Source organism: Labrus bergylta, chromosome 7, assembly GCF_963930695.1.
Source record: "Labrus bergylta chromosome 7, fLabBer1.1, whole genome shotgun sequence".
Lineage (NCBI taxonomy): Eukaryota > Metazoa > Chordata > Actinopteri > Labriformes > Labridae > Labrus > Labrus bergylta.
In genome coordinates this window covers 30,412,888-30,431,302 of record NC_089201.1, presented here as the reverse complement: position 1 = coordinate 30,431,302, position 18,415 = coordinate 30,412,888, and the positions used below count along the sequence as shown (strand labels likewise).

Sequence of the window (18,415 nt, the reverse complement as noted above, 5' to 3'; positions counted from 1 at the left end):
AAAGTTCACCAGGATGAAAAAAAGATTTTAAGAGGATATGTGCCTGTTTCAATAAATGCAGTTTTTTTATTTCATGCATTCAGAAAGCCGGTGATAAAAAGAGTTTTGAGTCGAGAGCAAATGAACCGCAGCTGTCCATCCCCACATTCAACGATCAGCTCACTCTTGCTCAGTCAGTTGAACTACAATGACCCCTACTGGCTTTAAATGGTACTGAGTAAGTGCTCCTTTCAGACAAAGAGCATGTGAACTTGTGACTCTGGAGCTTAACCACAAAAAAAAATCAGAAGAAATGATGGATAAAAAAAAAGAGAAAAGAGAAAAATCTAATATTTGTTGTTTTTTTTTGGTTCTGTTTAGTTTCTTTCTTCCTCTTTTGTCTTTCCATCAGCACTCTCCAAACTCTTCTCCTTCCAGCTTCACATCCTTGTTTCCTTCTCCCTCCCTCTCTCTCTTTCTCAGGCCCTGGCACTCTCGGCAGAGGCCTCTCCCGCTGGTTGTGTTGGCAGAGCTCTGCCTCTCATTCACCCACAGCGTGCCCTCTGGCTTTTTACAGGGCTTTGCACAAAGACGCCCGAGCAGCAGAGTTGTGAAAGGAAGTCAGGAAGCGCAGGAAGTGATGGAGTCGTATTTTACAGACAGAAAACGTGTCGCGAAATCGCAGAGCGTTGTTCATGGGTTTTTTAGGCCTGTGGTTTTTAGTGAGCAAAGGCAGATAATGTGAGATTGAAGCGGCAGGGAACATTAGAGTGAGCCACACACACACAGGCGCGGCCTCACCTTGAAGAACCACTGACCCCGCACACCTTTACTGCATCTCCAATTAGAGGAGAGGGGAGGGGGAGAAAGAAAAAAAAAAGGGGAGAGATACAGGGGCAGAAAGAGAGGAGGAAAGAGAGGGGGGGGGGAGATGTATTTCATAAATGTAGTTCCATAAAGAGCACTGACCCAAATGGCATTCAGTAATTCTTCCCCGTGCCAAGAGGAGGTGGGATAATCAGAAACTTCATCAAGCTCAATCCTTCCTTCTTTCCTTCCCTCACCTCCTCCTGTCCCCACCCCCCTCCGCTGGAACCTCTTAGACAAAAAATCAAGAGTAATAATCTGCATAACGTATACAGTACAGAGCATCAGGAAGACGCATCAAAGACCCATCCCTTCCATCCCCACTTCATCGCTTCTTTTTTAATTAAACAAGTTTTTCTCCACTCTCCAGTCTGGCCGTCTCTCGCCTCTTTGATCTCGACTCTCAGTAAAAAAAAGAAACGGTCCGTCTCCACTTTGAGAAAGTTGTAAGTGTTTGAAACTGAGGACTTCAGAGCAGAAAGTGGTATATAGCATTGATTTAAACGTACACAAGAAGGCATCAGAGAACATGTACAAGAAGTGAAATAAATAAAAAAATGTTCCTTTTGTCAGACCTGACACTATAACTACAGCCTCCTCTGGTGTGTGTGTGTGTGTGTGTGTGTGTGTGTGTGTGTGTGTGTGTGTGTGTTTCCTGATAAAAGCAAAGAACAAATCCCTTTTTGAAAACTGTTCAATACATTCAAATCTGTCTTCCCTGACAATGTCGGCAATACATATCAAATCTGTCATTGCCGAGCGGAGATGGATGTGGCAGCGCAGAAATCTGAAAGAAAAATAATACAATTAAAGTGTGTCTCGAGCAAGCAAGTCGCCATCGATCCCATCCGCTCTCTTTTCCAATACGCTATGGACTTAACATGGACTTATTCTTTCTTAAGCACAACTGGGACTGCTCCCCCCCAGGGTGCAACACTCACACAATGCTTCAAAAGAACATTTTGTTTATATGTTCAATACCAGAAAACATCAATAGAATTATCCAATCATTAATTTCCTATTCAATACAAATTTAATGCAGAGCCACGGAGTAGCCAGCTCATATCCAAAGAGGCGATCTATCCCCAATCACTCAGATCTGTGCTACACACACACACACACACACACACACACACACACACACACACACACACACACACCAATGGAACTGGCCATAAACAAGCCATGTTTTACAGACTTATACTCTCTAGTGAAGAGAGCAGTCAAGTAGAATTCATTGTTTGTTAAAGAACAACTGTCAAGGTGAGAGTTTGGACATTGGACGCTCAGCTGGCAGAGAGGAGAGGGGAGGGATTAATATACTATCTTTATTCAAGAGCATATTTTTTTTTCTCAAGAACAGGTTTTTAAGTTTTGAGAGCAATACTTATTGATTTTACATTCAGATGTTTTCATTCTTTCTCTCTTTGTACTCAAATAGTTGCTGCTTGTGCTTAAATTTTCAATAAGTATTGCTCTCAAAACTTAAAAACCTGTTCTTGAGAAAATCAACATGCTCTTGAATAAAGTTAGTATATTAATCCCATCATTTCTTGTTTGAGTGTACTGACAGCACATCTGGAGAGAGTGGGGTCTGCTCATACCGGAGAGAGGGGGAAGGGGTGGAGGGGGAAGGAAGCTGAAAAACACTTAATATTAAGTAATAAACAGTTGTGAAAATTTTTATATTCCTTTTTTTCCTGCAGCCTTGTGCGGCATGCTTTGTCTTAGATATTATTATGTAATTGTAACTTTCAGGTCGCTCTTAAAGGGAAAGTGCAGAAATGTTGCACATAACATTCAGACTACAACATTTAGAGAAAAAGCAGCCGAGGATGTGAAGAATGGAGAGAAGAAGTGAGTTCACCAGACAGACAGAATTCTGCTCATCTCTGCTCGGGTTCAAATCCGACCTCTGCCCTTTTCCTGCATATCGACCCCCCTCTCTCTCTCCTCCCAACATTTCCTGTCTCGCTTCAGCTGTCCTATCCAATAAAGGCAAAGAGGCCCACAAAATCTCTTCAACAAACAACGAATATTTTAAAAGCCCTCAATTACTCTTCTCATCCATTAATGTGTACCAATAACTCATTTCATGTATTACAATTCAACTTTTTCTCTCCACATTTACCGGAAGCTATTTAATCACAGAATTAACTTTTTTTAAATAGTAGAGGTTAAAAAAAAAAGCAAAATATTTTATTCTGAATTGAAGTGCTAAAATAGAAAACACAAGTTCAGAAAAATGTGTGTGCAACCACAGTAACTGTGTAAATAGATCTAAAGGTTTATGTTAACAGGGAGGAGCATGCAGCTTGAGAAAGCTCGAGTCCCGCTGGCTGTGTTGTTGTCAGAGCCGTGTTTACATGGACGGGACGGCCGGCTCCTCCCCTTGTGTATAAAAGCTGTTTTAGTCAAGAACTAGAGAGAAGAAGAAGAACATACTCACTGATTATTTGGATGTTAGTAAGAGTTTTTAGATCACGCTCATTCTGTGTCAGTTTACATGCAATGTGAGCGCTAACATTAGCATGCTAACACAACAATGCAGGACACAGCTGATGTGAAGCTACGAGCTAAAGAGCGCTAACATTTCATACATCATGGTTTCACTCTGACTTCTACAAAGAGCTCTCATGCATGCCAATCAACAAACTCATTCATGGTAAATATCAAGATCAATGACAAGTTCAACAGTCGCATGCTCCATGATAAAATCTATAGCTCTCTGTTGCATGTGATTAGGTAACTGTGTGGGAATGCTATCGGTATTGAATATCATACAGGTGCACCTGCACCTTCTGTAACCCCGACATCATCAGACTGAGCTTTGAGCGGTCTGTGTGTGTGTGTGTGTGTGCATGTTTAACATGTCAGAGATGGCAAGATGACACGAGTGCCAGGAGTTCACAGGTCAAGTGGAGTCAGAGCAGGCAGGCGATTGGTTGATCAGGTCTGAGTGTAATGACTAATCAATGGTTGAATGCATTAGTCTAATCTAATGGGCCAGGTGGGAGAGGACAACGTTAGACGCATGGAACACATGATTGAGCACAACATGCAACAGCAATGCAATCAATAACACATAGAGTGGTCTAACCCCAGGGGGGGGGTCCCGCTGCTGCAAAGAGCTGCATCACATGCATTTAGGAGGCTCAATGTATGCCTGTGTGTGTAAATATGTATGCTCGGTTGGTTAGGGGAGGACAGAAAAGGAAGCGAGCTGTTTGGGTCTGATTGATTGGATTATGAAATGAAATGAGGGAAATCAGAGGCCTTTGTTTGTGGCCGGCTGCACCCCCCCCCCACACACACACACACACACACACACACACACACACACACACACACACACACACCTCATCGAGATGGACTCACAAAAGAGTCAGCTACAGAAGAGAGCGAGTGCGTTTGAGAGATTTAAAAAAAGATACAAAACAGGACATGACTCATAGTGTGTCCATGCAATCAGACGAAGTAGAGACACATTTTTCATAATCAAGGTTGTGCCCGGAGATAAGACACCCACATCGGTGTGTGGTTTGACCTTCCACTACCACTCAGTCATGAGCATTATGTGAACCTGTTTGCGGGCTAAAAGCATTGCTAAGCTCACAGGTACGAGTCGGACCCATTACTGAGGTCATTCACGTCTCTGGACCCCCCTCTCACACGGTGTGCAGTGCACGAGGGAGGACGATGTTCAAATAGAAGAAACACAAAACTGACTACAGCCAGCAGGAGCAAAGAAATAAATATTATTAGAAAGATGTTATTAAATTAAAATGGAAAATAAAACACTGATCAACTCAAGATGATATCAACTGAGAGAGAGAGAGAGCGAGAGAGAGAGAGAGAAAGAGAGGGAAAGAGAGAGAGAAAGAGAGAGCGAGAGAAAGAGAGAGAGAGAAAGAGAGGGAAAGAGAGAGAGAAAGAGAGAGAGGTAGAGAGAAAGAGAGGGAGAGAGAGAGAGAAAAAGAGAGAGAGAAAGAAAAAGAGAGAAAGAGAGGTAGAGAGAGAGAGAGAAAGAGAGGTAGAGAGGGAGAGAGAGAGAGAAAAAGAGAGAGAGAAAGAAAAAGAGAGAAAGAAAAAGAGAGAAAGAGAGAGAGAAAGAGAAAGAGAGAAAGAGAGAGAGAGAGCAAGCAAGAGACAGAAGGCTGACAAGTTAGGGACAAGAGCCAGTCAGAGCAGAGGACAGACCTGGGTCAATACTTGCAGCACATGATGCTGACACTGCACCACTCAACACACACACACACACACACACACACACACACACACACACACACACACACACACACACACACACACACACACACACACACACACACACACACACACACACACACACACACACACACACACACACACACACACACACACACACACACACACACACACACACACACACACGCATGTGCATCACACATGGACATTCACATGGACATTCACATGGACATGTACACAAAGGATAGAAAGACATCAGACCAATCAGTCAGCAGATGTCAATATTTTGAGAGGAAAAGAGAAAAGGATAGAATGGAGGTGTGTGTGTGTTTGTGTGTGTGTGTGTGTGTGTGTGTGTGTGTGTGTGTGTGTGTCTGAATTAGATAAAATGCTTAATTATTTTCCCAATATCGTTATGAAAAATCCCTTCAATAAAAATAAAGATATTCTTCATGTCATGATTTTTTGAGCCAGTGAGAAATTCTCTGCACTCAGAAGAGTCTCGACAGGAGCAGAAACTCCACAGAGCATTTTCTCTAAGTACCCGGTCCAACTAGAATCTATGTGATGCCATTGTTTAAAAAATATGAAATGATCTTTACTGCGTCTCGTTGTTTTCTCATTTTATTTTAGTTCATCTTATTTAGAGGTGACACAATAAGTCAGTCATGTTTTGGTTGATTCATGAAGAATGAATCAGTAAAAATATTGATGATGAAAAAAGAAATGGTTTAAGTATCTTTAAGCACCACCGGCCAAATTCACTGGTTCCAGTACCTAAAGTAAGAGTATGAGGCAGTCTTCTTATTTCTCTCTATGATTCAGTGATATTAATGTAAGAATTTAATGATGGTTCAACATAAGGAGACATTGTTTTGGTCTGGTTTAAATAGTTTTTGATGACAACAAATGTGGAAAATGTGGATTTGTTGTTTTAAAATCTGGTGGTGGTGCTGTGGCCATGTGGCTTATGTCGTCTTTATTTATGCTTTCTGATAGTTTAACTTGTTTTTTACTCAGTGTGTTGTGTAGATAAACATGAAAGTGAGCATGTATGTGTGTGTGCAGGTGTTAGTGTGTGTGTGTGTGTGTGTGTGTGTGTGTGTGTGTGAGAGAGAGAGAAGTCTGTGATGGGGGCCTCTCCATCTTTGAAATGAATGAGTGTGTGGTGCCTTATTGAGTGAGGTGCAGTGTTTAAGTGAAACTGATGAGAGATGTGTGAGCAGCGAGGAGCGGCCTATAAGTATGTGGCTGCGGTCAAAGGTTAATCCCTATTGATTTACTCCACCGTCTGCATACAGCCACACAGGAAGAGCATGAAGAAGAAGAGAGCTGCTTTACCTGCAGAGCACAGAGCACACTGCTCCTCACACACACACACACACACACACACACACACACACACACACACCTACACAGGAAAACAGATGCATGCAGACTAAGAAAATGAAGTAGAAATGTAAGGTAAATCAATTATTCCAGGACCCAATCTGCTAAAAATCATCCTGAAGACTAATGACAGATCTGAACTATGACATCACTCACACAGGATGATCAGGAGTGTTTTTCATCATTTGGAACAGAATTTGAAGAAATCCAGGTTTTCTTAAAGGGAAACTTCACCCATTTGCATTAATCTTTGTATCATTAGAAACCTGGTAGTATTTTTGAATGCTCGTGCATCCCGCCCTCATTTTCCCCTGAGATGAGAAATCTTTGTATTTCTGAGTCTGAAAAGGAGCTTCCAGTGACGCAAGAATCATCATATTGTGTCACTGGAAGCTGTTGTGGTTAGCGGGTGAAACTACAACGCTAGTTCATCATATTTTCGACCACTGAAGCTACGGACCAATCACAGATCAGTGGGTGGGAACTCACTCCCAGAATCCAAACTTAACGTCCGCCATATTGCTTGGAAGCTAAGCTAACAGGCTCTATGGAGAAAGATAATAATAATAAATAATAATAAAAATATAAATATAGCAGCGAGATGGTTGCTGCCGACAGGCCGGTCTTGTGTTTTGGCTGCTGCCGCCGCTGACCGCCAGCAGCCGAGAAACAAAACTGGCCTGTCAGCAGCAACCATGTCGGGGCTATATTGCTGGCCGCCTGCCTGTCGGCGGCGGTGAGGACGAGGAGCCCGGGCCGGCTCGAGCTGGGGTGGACTGGTAGAGTCGGTGCTCTCACTGTTTGTCTATGGACACAGACATAGAGTCTGTTTTCTGAAAATTTCCAAGATCAATTCTGGAAGAAATCTCTGAATCAGTTGAGGAAACGGCCTTATGTGTTGAAGTAAATATGTCTGTAAACCTGAACTTAGTGGGAGTGGCCTGTGGTGCTGTACATTCTGGGATTTGATGTCTTTCATCCACATGAGCCAAAAAGACACTTTCTGCCTTTTCTCGGCCAAGAAGGCACCAACTTCAAAATGTATTTCACATTTCTACATATATGACCCAAAGTCAACACAGATTCATGTTTCAACGGGTGAAGTATCCCTTTAAAGAAAATATATTATATTCTTTCAAACGGAGAAATATCACAGAAACCCACAACAGACAAACAGAGCACATTGTGTTTGATGAGAAACCTCAATAATACAGAGTGCAAGCTGCATTTATAAACAAGCTCCTCACAATCTCACCCCAGAGGAGGAAAGGTGAAATATTACATTAATATGAACAACTATTAATAATACTTCCCCCCCCCCTCTTTCTCTCCCCACCTCTTACCCCATCACTCCTTCTCTCTCCATCTCTATCTCCCTCTCTCCCTCTGCCTCTGCCTCTAATCCTATCATGCGGGCAATAAGTGTATGCACCATGAGCACATTTAATTTCTGCGGTTGGTTTTCAGCGAGCCCAGAGGTGAGCCTTAATAAGGATCAATGGCACTTTATCTGGGACAGCACCCACTTCACAGCATGCAAATTACACAGCAACCCTTAAAAAAAAAAGAAATGGATTTAATTAAAAAATGTAGAACCACGGGCTCTGGAAATTCAATTAAAGGATTTATGCAAAGGTTGGCTAGCTTTTTGTGTTGCAGTTCCTGCTTATATAATGAGCTTTTCATATTAAAAATCAATAGGTAATCTGGGCTAGGGGATCGGCTGCTTATGTACATTTTTGAAATCAATTTGAAAAATAGTCCATCAGCTCCATGTCACAACAAAGAGAGTGGGGGGGTGTGTGTGTGTGTTTGTGTTTGTGAGTGTGCAGGGTCAGTGGCATGGAGAGCAGTGTGGGAGTGGATGGGTGAGGAAAAGGGGTGAGGGGTAACATCTTTCTCCTCTCTTGAGGGTCACAGGAGAGAAAAGCTCTGTTGCTGAAGGTAAAACAGAGACGCAGGTTTGAGTGTGGCGAGGAGGTGGAAGGAGGAGGAGGAGTTAAATGAGTGAGGATGTCTCTTTGGCCAGGTCAGTTTCTGCCTCTTTGGCCTGTTCTGATCCCTTCTATTAGAGACAGAGTCCCTTGGCAATTGGGGGGGTCTATCTGGCTCCTGACCTGTGGCTCTGGGGTAATTTAGCCTAACTCAGACTCAGACACGGCAGGCTGTGGAGATGTCCTAATGGTCTCCCTGAGGTGTCTGGAGGAGCGTGGAGAAATGTGGTTGAGGCTGTAAAGAGACATTTCTTCAAAAACAAAAACAATCTAGGGTTTGTTTTTGTTTTTTTCTTTCTGTTCCTGACTTAATTTAATTTGTAATTGATTCTATGTATTCCTATTGTTACTGCTGTGAATGTCAGAGCACATAGGGTGTTAAATGATCTTTGTAATGGTGAAAAAAAATCAATAAAAATCTATGTATAATAACAAAAAAGAAAAACGATCACTGTCTATCAAAGGGGATATAAAGAGGTGGAGGCAAAACAGACACTGGAAAAAAAATCTTTTTGAAAAGCAACAATATAAAAAAAAAGTTGTTTAAGAAGCATGAAGAAGGTCCATGCAAAATGCATTTGAAAAAAAACCTTTTCTTCAACTTCTTCTCATGCTCTCGACACAGATGTTGTCCATGCCTCCTTCACACTCGTGTTGTGTAACTGTACTCGGGCACGGGGGGTGAATGACTGACTGCATACAGTAGCGAACTGTCAGCATTTGATTGGTTCTTTATTGATCCAGACACGGTCTCCATCACATCAACTCATCCACAATAAACCATTTACACAGTTTCCCTGTGCAATGGAGCACGTAACCAGGCCTCAGGCCATCTCCGTTCGCTCACTCACTGCGTGCCTGTGTGTGTGTGTGTGTGTGTGTGTGTGTTTTGTGTTTTTCTTTAATGAAATGGTATCTCCGTGGACAATAATCCCAGTAACAGGATTGGGCAGGAACACACATGTCAATACAGCCAAATGGGATTGTGTGCTTTTATCCATCCCCACACCAACACATCTTACTCTCCCCTATGTCGCTCTCTCTCTCCTCCTCGATGTCTCTCTATCGTCCCCTCTCTCACTCGTTATGTGGTGCAGCAGCAGCACAGTGGGGGAATGTCAGGCAGGAATGTCACATGTATTGTATTTTATTCCTTCAAAAATGAATCTAAAACATCGCCTTTAAAAGGAATCCCGGGCATCATCAGAGTTTGTGACCCTCACACCAGTTAGCATAATGTGTAATATTCTGTCTCCACCACAGAGGAGAACCTAACACGAGTGTCTCCAGTCAGGCTGGAGCTGACCCCCCCCTCCCCTCCCCCCCCCGCCCTCCTGTGTAGCTCCTAATCATCCAAGAGGACTCTATTACAAGGGGCCTACAGCTCATCTAACCCCACAGAGGAGCAGGAGGAGGGAGGCTTGCGGGTAGATTGGGGACCTCTGCTCCTCTTTCTTTCCACATGGTTGAGCATCGCACACAGAGACACACACACACACACACAGACACACAGACACACACACACACACACACACACACACAGACAGGTAGCCTGGCTGTGCAAGTAGAGCCACTGCGTCTGTGTGCTACACCAGATAGCAGATCAAGTACCTGACCTCATGTCTGTCTGCAGGAGAGAGAAACTGATAAAGAACAGTGAGGTAAAAAGTGGAATCAGTGCTCACATACATATCATTAAAACATGCAACAAAAATCACCGGCACTACCCAGATCCAACTGTCAGAACTTTACATGGCGAGCAGCAGAAAGGAAAGCAGGCAGTCGTTTTAGAGTACCACAGGCGAAAAAGAAAACTTACAAAAACTATTTTATTCCCACTGCAATACGCATTTTAAACAAGGCTAGATAAGCAATGTTTGTCAAATGCTGTGCATATGTGTTTTTACCTATTTAGGCTACTTTTAGCTTAAAGGCTTTATATGTGATGTTTTGATCCAGCAGATGTCGCCCTTGAGCTCCAGCATGAAACCAAAACAACTGGCGCTGCATTGTTGTGTTAGCATGCTAATGCTAGCGATCTTTATTATGCTGGTATCTTCACACTGCATGTAAATTTACCTGAAATGAGCGTGATCTAGAAACACAGTTAAGCAGTGAGTACAGTATGTTATTCTTCTTTTCTCTAGTCCCTCAATTAAACAACTTTTATACACGAGGGGAGGAGTCAGCCGGCCGTCCTGGCGATGTAAACAAAGTGAAGATAGGACTCTGAAAACTCTGAAAACATCACAGACAGTGGGACTCGGGTGTTACACCCATTGTAGACAGTCATGACTCACAGAGTTATTTTCAGAGGATAGACTTGATTTATATTATATTTAAGTGTGAAAAATCACATTTAAAGCCTTTAAAGTGAATGTTTGTATGTTTTCATGTTGAGCCTGAACAAAAGGTCATTTTCTGTCACAATGTGATAGACAATAAAGTTTTTTGAATCTTGAATCTTGAATACAGCACCGACCTCACTGCATACCGCTGTTTCATGGTAATGCTGGAGAACCCGTCTCTGGGGGGGTTAAGCCCGGGAGTTGCAGGAGAGAGAGAGAGAGCCCCTGGTGAGTAAAGCTCAGCAGAGGAGAAACCAGGCAAACCATTTCTCTCTACTCCGGCCCTGACTGCTGGCGCCTGGTCAAAAGTTCAGCCTGTGCATATGTAAAAAGGTGGCCTGGTGCCCGAGGCAGGATCCTGGGTAAAATAATCACGCTTAAAAACCCTAAGAAGCATGGGACTAGGCGGGGAACGCTGATGGAACCGGACCCTGGGGGAACCGAGGTGTCTGATTGGAACAGCAGAGCCTCTTAGGCCCGTGCCCACAAACACCTCCCTCTTTCTTATCCATTACAGCGGATGATGATGAGGTACAACACTGATCTCCATGCAGCTCAGCGCTGTCTGCGCCCTATAGTTAAAGGTATAGATTAGATGAGTATAAGCGGAGCACAGCTGCTCAGAGCCTGAGGGTACCCTGATCTTGAGGGAGCAATCAGTCAGTCAACAAAATGTCACAGGGTCAACGTTACAGGACGGTGACAACTTTACAAAGGTTACAGCACAAGCAATAACCGCAGCAGTCACAATAATTCACTCAGCGCTGTTTAAGTTTACTGTCTAACAACTTTTGCTGCATTTATATGCCTGTCAAAGGCCTGGCGCCCCTTTATTTCGGGTTGATCGATTAAATCAACCCCGAAATCTGAGTCATTTCCATTTTGAGCATTAAACAGAACTTGTGATAACCGCCGTTTCACGCCTCTCTCGCTCATCTCTTAGTCTCCGCTCACATCTACACACCACTTTATAGGCTCAGATCAGATCATTCAACACTGATACCACATGCAAAGGGGGGACACAGGGAAAACTCCCACTCTGAACACACTGAATTAAAAGAAAAACAGGAGTCACAGGGCCCCGGTCGCACAATCTACTGATAAGTAGATCAAGGGCTGCCGGGGGAGGGGAACATGATGTTAGTGAGAGATAGTTTGGCTGATTAAAATGTCATGGCTCTTTTATAGATGCCTTTCTCAACTCAGCAAAAAAAAAAATTGGAATCAGCTCTGCACATCAATAGCAGAGTGGGCTGTGCCTCCCCGCTAATGGAGAAGTTTTCTTTGCCTTAAGTAGAAGCCACAACACAAAGAATGCAAAAAATATTTGGGTAATATGCAAGATAAGATAAAAAAGTGGAGTGGTGAGAGTTAACCGCTGATAAAATAAAAAGAGCATGGAGCACAATTAATGAGGGGAGGAAGTCATGAGACGAAATGATTGGACGACTCGAGTACAGAGCTTATATGGCCTCACATGACATTTCCTCGCCTTTACTACAACAATTAAATTAAAGATTTAGGAGCACATGTAGCTCCAGGTGTTCCAGCAGTCTCTATATTGTGAATACATGTGTGTGTTAGTGTGTGTGTGTGTGTGTGTGTGTGTGTGTGTCTCCTCGTGTAGCACAGCTGTATATCACTCCACCTGTGCTCCTATAAATCAAACCTGTGTTTTAAATGAGAGGCTGGGTTATTTGCACAAGAACACACACTGGGGGGGCTTTGTGATTGTTTTTTTTTTTTTGGAGTCAACATTCTGCTTGTGTTTGCATCCCTGAACAATCTCCACGGATCCCGCTAGCGTACGCAAGCAATTAAAGCGATAACCATCTTCATATCCCTGCAACCAATAACTGAAATAATATCACTGTTTTATTAAGCCCTTAATGTGGGGGGGGGCAGACGGAGTGAGGAGTGGGATACACTTATCAAGCCCAGATTTAAATAAGAGCAAATGCTCAGCTTAAGGGTGTGCCTCAGTAATCTATGAGTGTGTGTGTGTGTGTGTGTGTGTGTGTGTGTGTGTGTGGCCTTTATCAGACATGGGTTTTAGCTAATCGCTGTGTCAGCACCGCCAGAATTTAATTACATAGCTCTACCTTTTGTCCTTTAATATTTACTAACATCTATACGTTTCATTAAGAACGTGTAATAAAAGCCTCTAATTGCATCTGAGTGATCACATCAAACACACCTACAGTACGTGCCAAAAACTCCAGCACACTTCCAAAATGATACGATTAAAAAAGCATGTTAGACAACATATCGGTCCAATATTGGAACAACACTCAAAAACCAAACTCACAGAATTCAACAAAATATACTCCACAATTCTCACCACCAGTTTGATGCCACAGCAGAACCGGGCAGGTAAAACGTGAAGGAGAGCACAACAATTTTAATATAATTTACAAACAGTCTGTATTTGGCAATCATCATGTTAGCACCCATACAAAGTGAAAAACAAAACAAAAATAACACCAAAAATCGTCACCATGTGTACAACCTCTCCCACCAGTTTTATTTTACATAATTTTCTTACTATACTGTCCCCACGTTTTTCTTTTTGTCCTGTTTGCTCATTCATTTATTTTGTCCCTCTTTCTAATTCATTTATTTTATTTACTGACCCTTTTCCTTTTGTCTTGTTTGTTTGTTTGTTTGTTTTTGTCTAAATCTGCTTGCAAAACTGTATCGTACCACAGTGTCTTTTTTTTATGTGTGAGTGTGTGTTTGCACGTTTTGGTGAATAAAAGTTAAAAAAAATATATATATATTGGTCCACTTTAAATTGACACAGATTTAAACAAGACAGGAAGTGATGATATAGAGCAAAAGAAGGATCATGCAGAAGGTAAAAAGGGAGGGGGGTAGGGGGGGTTTGTGTGACAGACTGAGTCAAATTGAGGAAATGTTCAGCTTGGCATTTAGTGAAAGGTGCTGAGGAGCACTTCCTCTCATCTCTCATCCTCTGTCAGAGGTAGAAGAGACAAATGACAGCCCGAGGCATCCAGTCTGTCAAGCATGATGGATCAGAATGACGCTTCACTAAAATCTCCAACACGCTGCCTTTCAACACATCGCACGTCGTTCCCTTCAGTGCAAACACTAAATTGATAAAGTATGAAGAACAGCTAATGGAAAGATGTAATAGTCAAACTAAAGCATAGATTAGCAGACTGTGGAGCCTAAAGGGTAGAGGGAGAAGAGCAGGGGACCAGACTGCGATAAATCACTGTGTTGGGATTTTATCGTTCTTATCTTAAGTGTGGGAGGACGTTAACCTCTGGGGGGCCTTATATCACCTCATAAGCATGTGCATGCGCTATGAACAGTCCGTCATACGGCCGTTTACCGTAAGCCCCCGTGCAGGTGCATCCTCACACAACAAATTCAGATCTGCTGGAAGAGAAAATCTGCAACATCTATAAAAACTAACGGCTGTGTGGAATGGAAAGTGCTTCACTAACTTTATCAGCTCATCACAATTTGGCTGAAAACTCTTGCATGAAAATGCATCAGTTTTTGTTTAATTGCCAAAATTGTACTTTGTGCACAGTCACAGTCTAATGCAGGGGTTCCCAAACTTTTCATCCCGCGACCACCAAAATAACGATGCAAGAGACCGGGGACCCCCCTCTGTCCATGGAAGTGGTTAAAGCATAACGGTGCACAGAGCACCACGCACTAATAGGCCTATCCAAACACTGACATTAGAACAACAAATAAGCAGCCTTAAACTAATTGAACAACATGTTTGTAAGTTAATTTCACAATCATGGGTAACCCAGGGGTTCCCGACCCCCACTTTGGGAACCACTGGTCTAATGGACATAAATTACATCAGCAGAAAATGTGAAAACAGATGTATTCTTGAATCACCAAAACTGGTTCTCTCCATACCCAAACTGCAACTAGAAACACTACCAACAAAAAGACAAGGGCCATGGCACCCAATATCATCAATGTAACCCCACAAAGCACCACAAAAAGACACTGTCACAGGACTTATGTTGATCAAAAAGAAGTTAAACGTTATCACAGCCGCAAGAATTATACTGCAAAATTGGAAGGACCCCAAGCGCCCCACTGTGAAGGAATGGACTGACGAAATGTTTTAAGATCTCTTTACATGAAAACATGTTGGGAAAAATGAATGTTGGTGGAAAGATGATGGAGATATGGGATCTGTTTTGCCAACACGTTAAACTAAGGTCATAGAATGGATTCATGTTGGTGGTTGTACCTCTCTTATGTCTGTGGCATTATTTTGTTATAAGATGTGCTGCATTGTTTTAAAAACTGTTAAAAGTTACAAAAAAAAGAAGAAGTTAAACGGATGAGTAATCTTCATACGCGTAAAGACATGGTCCACTGTTCATGAACACACTAGAAGTCGTTCACACTCTCCTGTCTTTACTGAGGAGGTTGAGCTGTTCTATGGAGTACGCATCCTTTCCCAGTGTCCCTAAAAAATAAATGATCCATTGGATCAAGTCAAAGTCCACCAGCTGACAATATCCCAATGGACGGCCGAGAGCAGTTTGAGCGAGACGTGCTGTTGCATTACGATTGTTAATACTCAGCTGTTGAAGTTGATCATCAATCTTTGTTTTTATGTCTAATACCAGACAGCTACACCTCATACTGTGGCTGTACAGAAACATGGTGTTCATTATAGACAATGAGTGGCAAAAAAAACAGGTTCAGATCAGGCAGGCTGTTAGTCGCGAGAACTTCCTCTCAAGAGGGTTCCTCAAGCAATGCCCATAAGAGCATCACACACACATCTTCAACAGGGCCCACAGAGTCCTCTGGCTCTTCTTCATGGGGCAACCTTTGTATAGGCATGAAAACTAACCACCGCCCTCTGAGAGCAGAGGAAAAAAACTTTTGAGCCAGCAGTTACCAAGGAACCCCTTGGGCTCCTGTCTCACTGGACAACTTCCTTAAACAAAAGAAGAAACAGCTGCTTAAAAAAAAGCTTCCAATAACTCACATACACTTAACATATAAAAAAAAATCCACTTACCTTTAGGCTGCAGGCACGGATAAATCATATTCAAGATAAAGCACGCCATGTTTAACGTGTTCAAAACGTCAAACTTCCAATAAGCGATCTGTGTGCTTGACCATATAGGTCATTCAATTTTATATTGACTTTTTAGGCAAACTTCTTCTTACTGGTGGCGATCTAAACTGTTTCAAGCGGCACGTTGTATGTGGTGCACTCTGTTTGTCTTCTTGTACTGGTGATTTCCTGAATTAAAGATCCTAATGGATAAATAAGGCTCTCTTAAATTGAGTTTGGTATGAAAACATTTTGATTCATAAACCCTTTTCACACATACAGAAATCTCCTGAAAAACTCTGTAGATTAGTCTACCTGGAGGTTCTTTAGGGTATGTGTGAACGCAAACAGCCAAATTTTTCGCGCAGACTTTACCCTTTAGAGTTTCTCCTCCAGACCTCTAGTATTTTTTCTGCAGAATAACCGAGTGAGCTGATGTCTGAACGCAGCAGCATATACTCCGGAGATTTCAACTGGAGCCAATGGAAAGAGAATGATGTTTATATACAGTGACTGTTTAAAGTGTCTGCGGGCGACCTCTACGATCTCCGTGCTCTAATTAAACGTCTGCATTCTGTTTTCTGTTGGTCAGTTTGTTGTTCTCCTCTCTTCTGTGGATGTTGTCATTCCATTGGATTACACATCGCATTGATATAAAGACAAATATTCTCATTATAATGTCGTGTAGTGGACTCTGTTGCTTAAGATAAAATATCTGCTATTAGGTTCTTCTGATGGGAAATAGGCTGTATGGTAAAAAACATATTTGACAGAGCTCGTTATCTGCTGCCTGTGAGTGGAGACTTACATTTTGCAGTGCATTTACTGTAACCTAAAAAGTCGCAGTAACTGGATCTGGAATATCGCCTAACCTTGTGAGAGGATAGGGGGAACGGCCTCTCGGAGTTAAATAAACAGTGACAGGAAGAAGAGGAAAACAAAGCACCAAATATCTCTCTATCTGTGAAATCCAGACTCTCTCTTTGCTGAGCCATCAGCACTCAGCAGATCAACCCCCCTCTCCATCCTTTCCCAGGATCGTTTCCAAGACAAATATATGGGCAAAGACAGGGGACACCTCAGAGTCTGGACTTAATATGAATACAGTGTGGAGAATTCTCTGACTGTATCTCCAGGTAAATTAACTTAATCAAACATCTTCTCTGGTGAAACGAGAAGCGTTTTTGGGTGCAAGTTTTTTGCAGTTTTCAAAGTATTACAAACTTGTTTTCTCTCTTACCATAGACTTGGTGAAAGGTCTGGCGAGTGTGAAGAGAAAGGTCATCAGCCACCAGCTGCGGTGAATGGAGGTGTACATCATGTTCCCAGGGTGCACCGCGTTGGATGTGACCCCGTGGGGCGAGAGGCGGCGGTGGAGCTCGTTACTGAAGAGGATGTTGCAGAGTTTGGCTCTGTTGTACGCCAGCATGGACCAGTACTCCTTCTTTGGGGGACACAGCAGGGCCAAGTCCACTTTGCCACACGAGTCCAGGAGGTCTGTGAACCTGAAAGAAAGTCCAGAATCAAGAGTAGTAAGAGTGTGTGTCTGTGGCCTTCAACGGGCAGATGTGGGATTGCCGGCTGCATACAAATCAAAGACATGACATGATGTTCTTTAATAGCCTGCGACAGCGCTGTTAAACTCCAGATGTTTGACAAGGCCCCTTAAACATTACACTACTCGTTGTGTTATTATGCAGTCGCACTATAACATCACAATACATGGGCACCAAAAAAAAACGATACTCCCTGTGTGTTTGTTTAGGTGTGTGTGTGTGTGTGTGTGTGTGTGTGTGTGTCAGAGAGGGAGGAAAGAGAGTAAGGCTCCAAACTGATGGAACACATCCTACATATTAATCCAGTCATTAGAAAACAACCAATCAAAGTGTCACCTGGTTTCCTTGTTGTGATTTTACAAGCTCGCTCGCTGCCTCTTGTTTACTGTCGCCTTCCGCAAACATCCTTGCTTGGCTAAATTACAACATCTGCAGGCTTTTCATTTCATGTGCTGCAACTTCATAACTACTTTAGTAAGTCGAGGTTTATAAATCAAATCGCCTGAGCACCTCATGTACTGTCCTTTTGTTTTTCTTTCCAGATAAATAAAATACAGAGATTGTTGCACCAGCAGTTCAACCCCTTAGTTTTTGAGTAATCCCACCTTTCTAACTCTTTTGGAGGAACAATGGATGTTCTTTTTTTTTCTGCTAATGACACCCCCGATGTCTCAACTTCTCCACTTTGGGAGGCTGCAATATATAAGGGGAGTAGCTCATTCATCAGCTAACAGATAGGAAGCACTTAGACTTCAGCTAGAGCTCAAATCCCAGATCTCTGGTCTGGAGAAGGAATTTAAACACGGTATTTCTAGATCAGTACAGCTAAATCTGGATGCAGCCCGTTCAGCCCTTAATAATATTTTCCCTAATAAAGTAGAAACTGCTATTTCTCATGCTAAGCATAGTCTATTTGAGACCTTTGGCTCGTCTGGCGAAAGGAAGGGCTGATTCCAATGTTCATTAAAAACACTTTGAAAA

The 18,415-nt window shown here is 42.6% G+C and overlaps 1 protein-coding gene across 1 annotated transcript in view; it reads right to left on the bottom strand.

Moving 5' to 3' along the window:
* Positions 1-18,415, bottom strand: part of wwox (WW domain containing oxidoreductase) — a 142,461-nt gene that overhangs the window by 79,079 nt on the left and 44,967 nt on the right. The window contains exon 8 of the mRNA XM_065957381.1: positions 17,119-17,383. Coding sequence (XP_065813453.1) covers positions 17,119-17,383 — 265 coding nt within the window. The remainder of the gene's footprint in view (positions 1-17,118; positions 17,384-18,415) is intronic.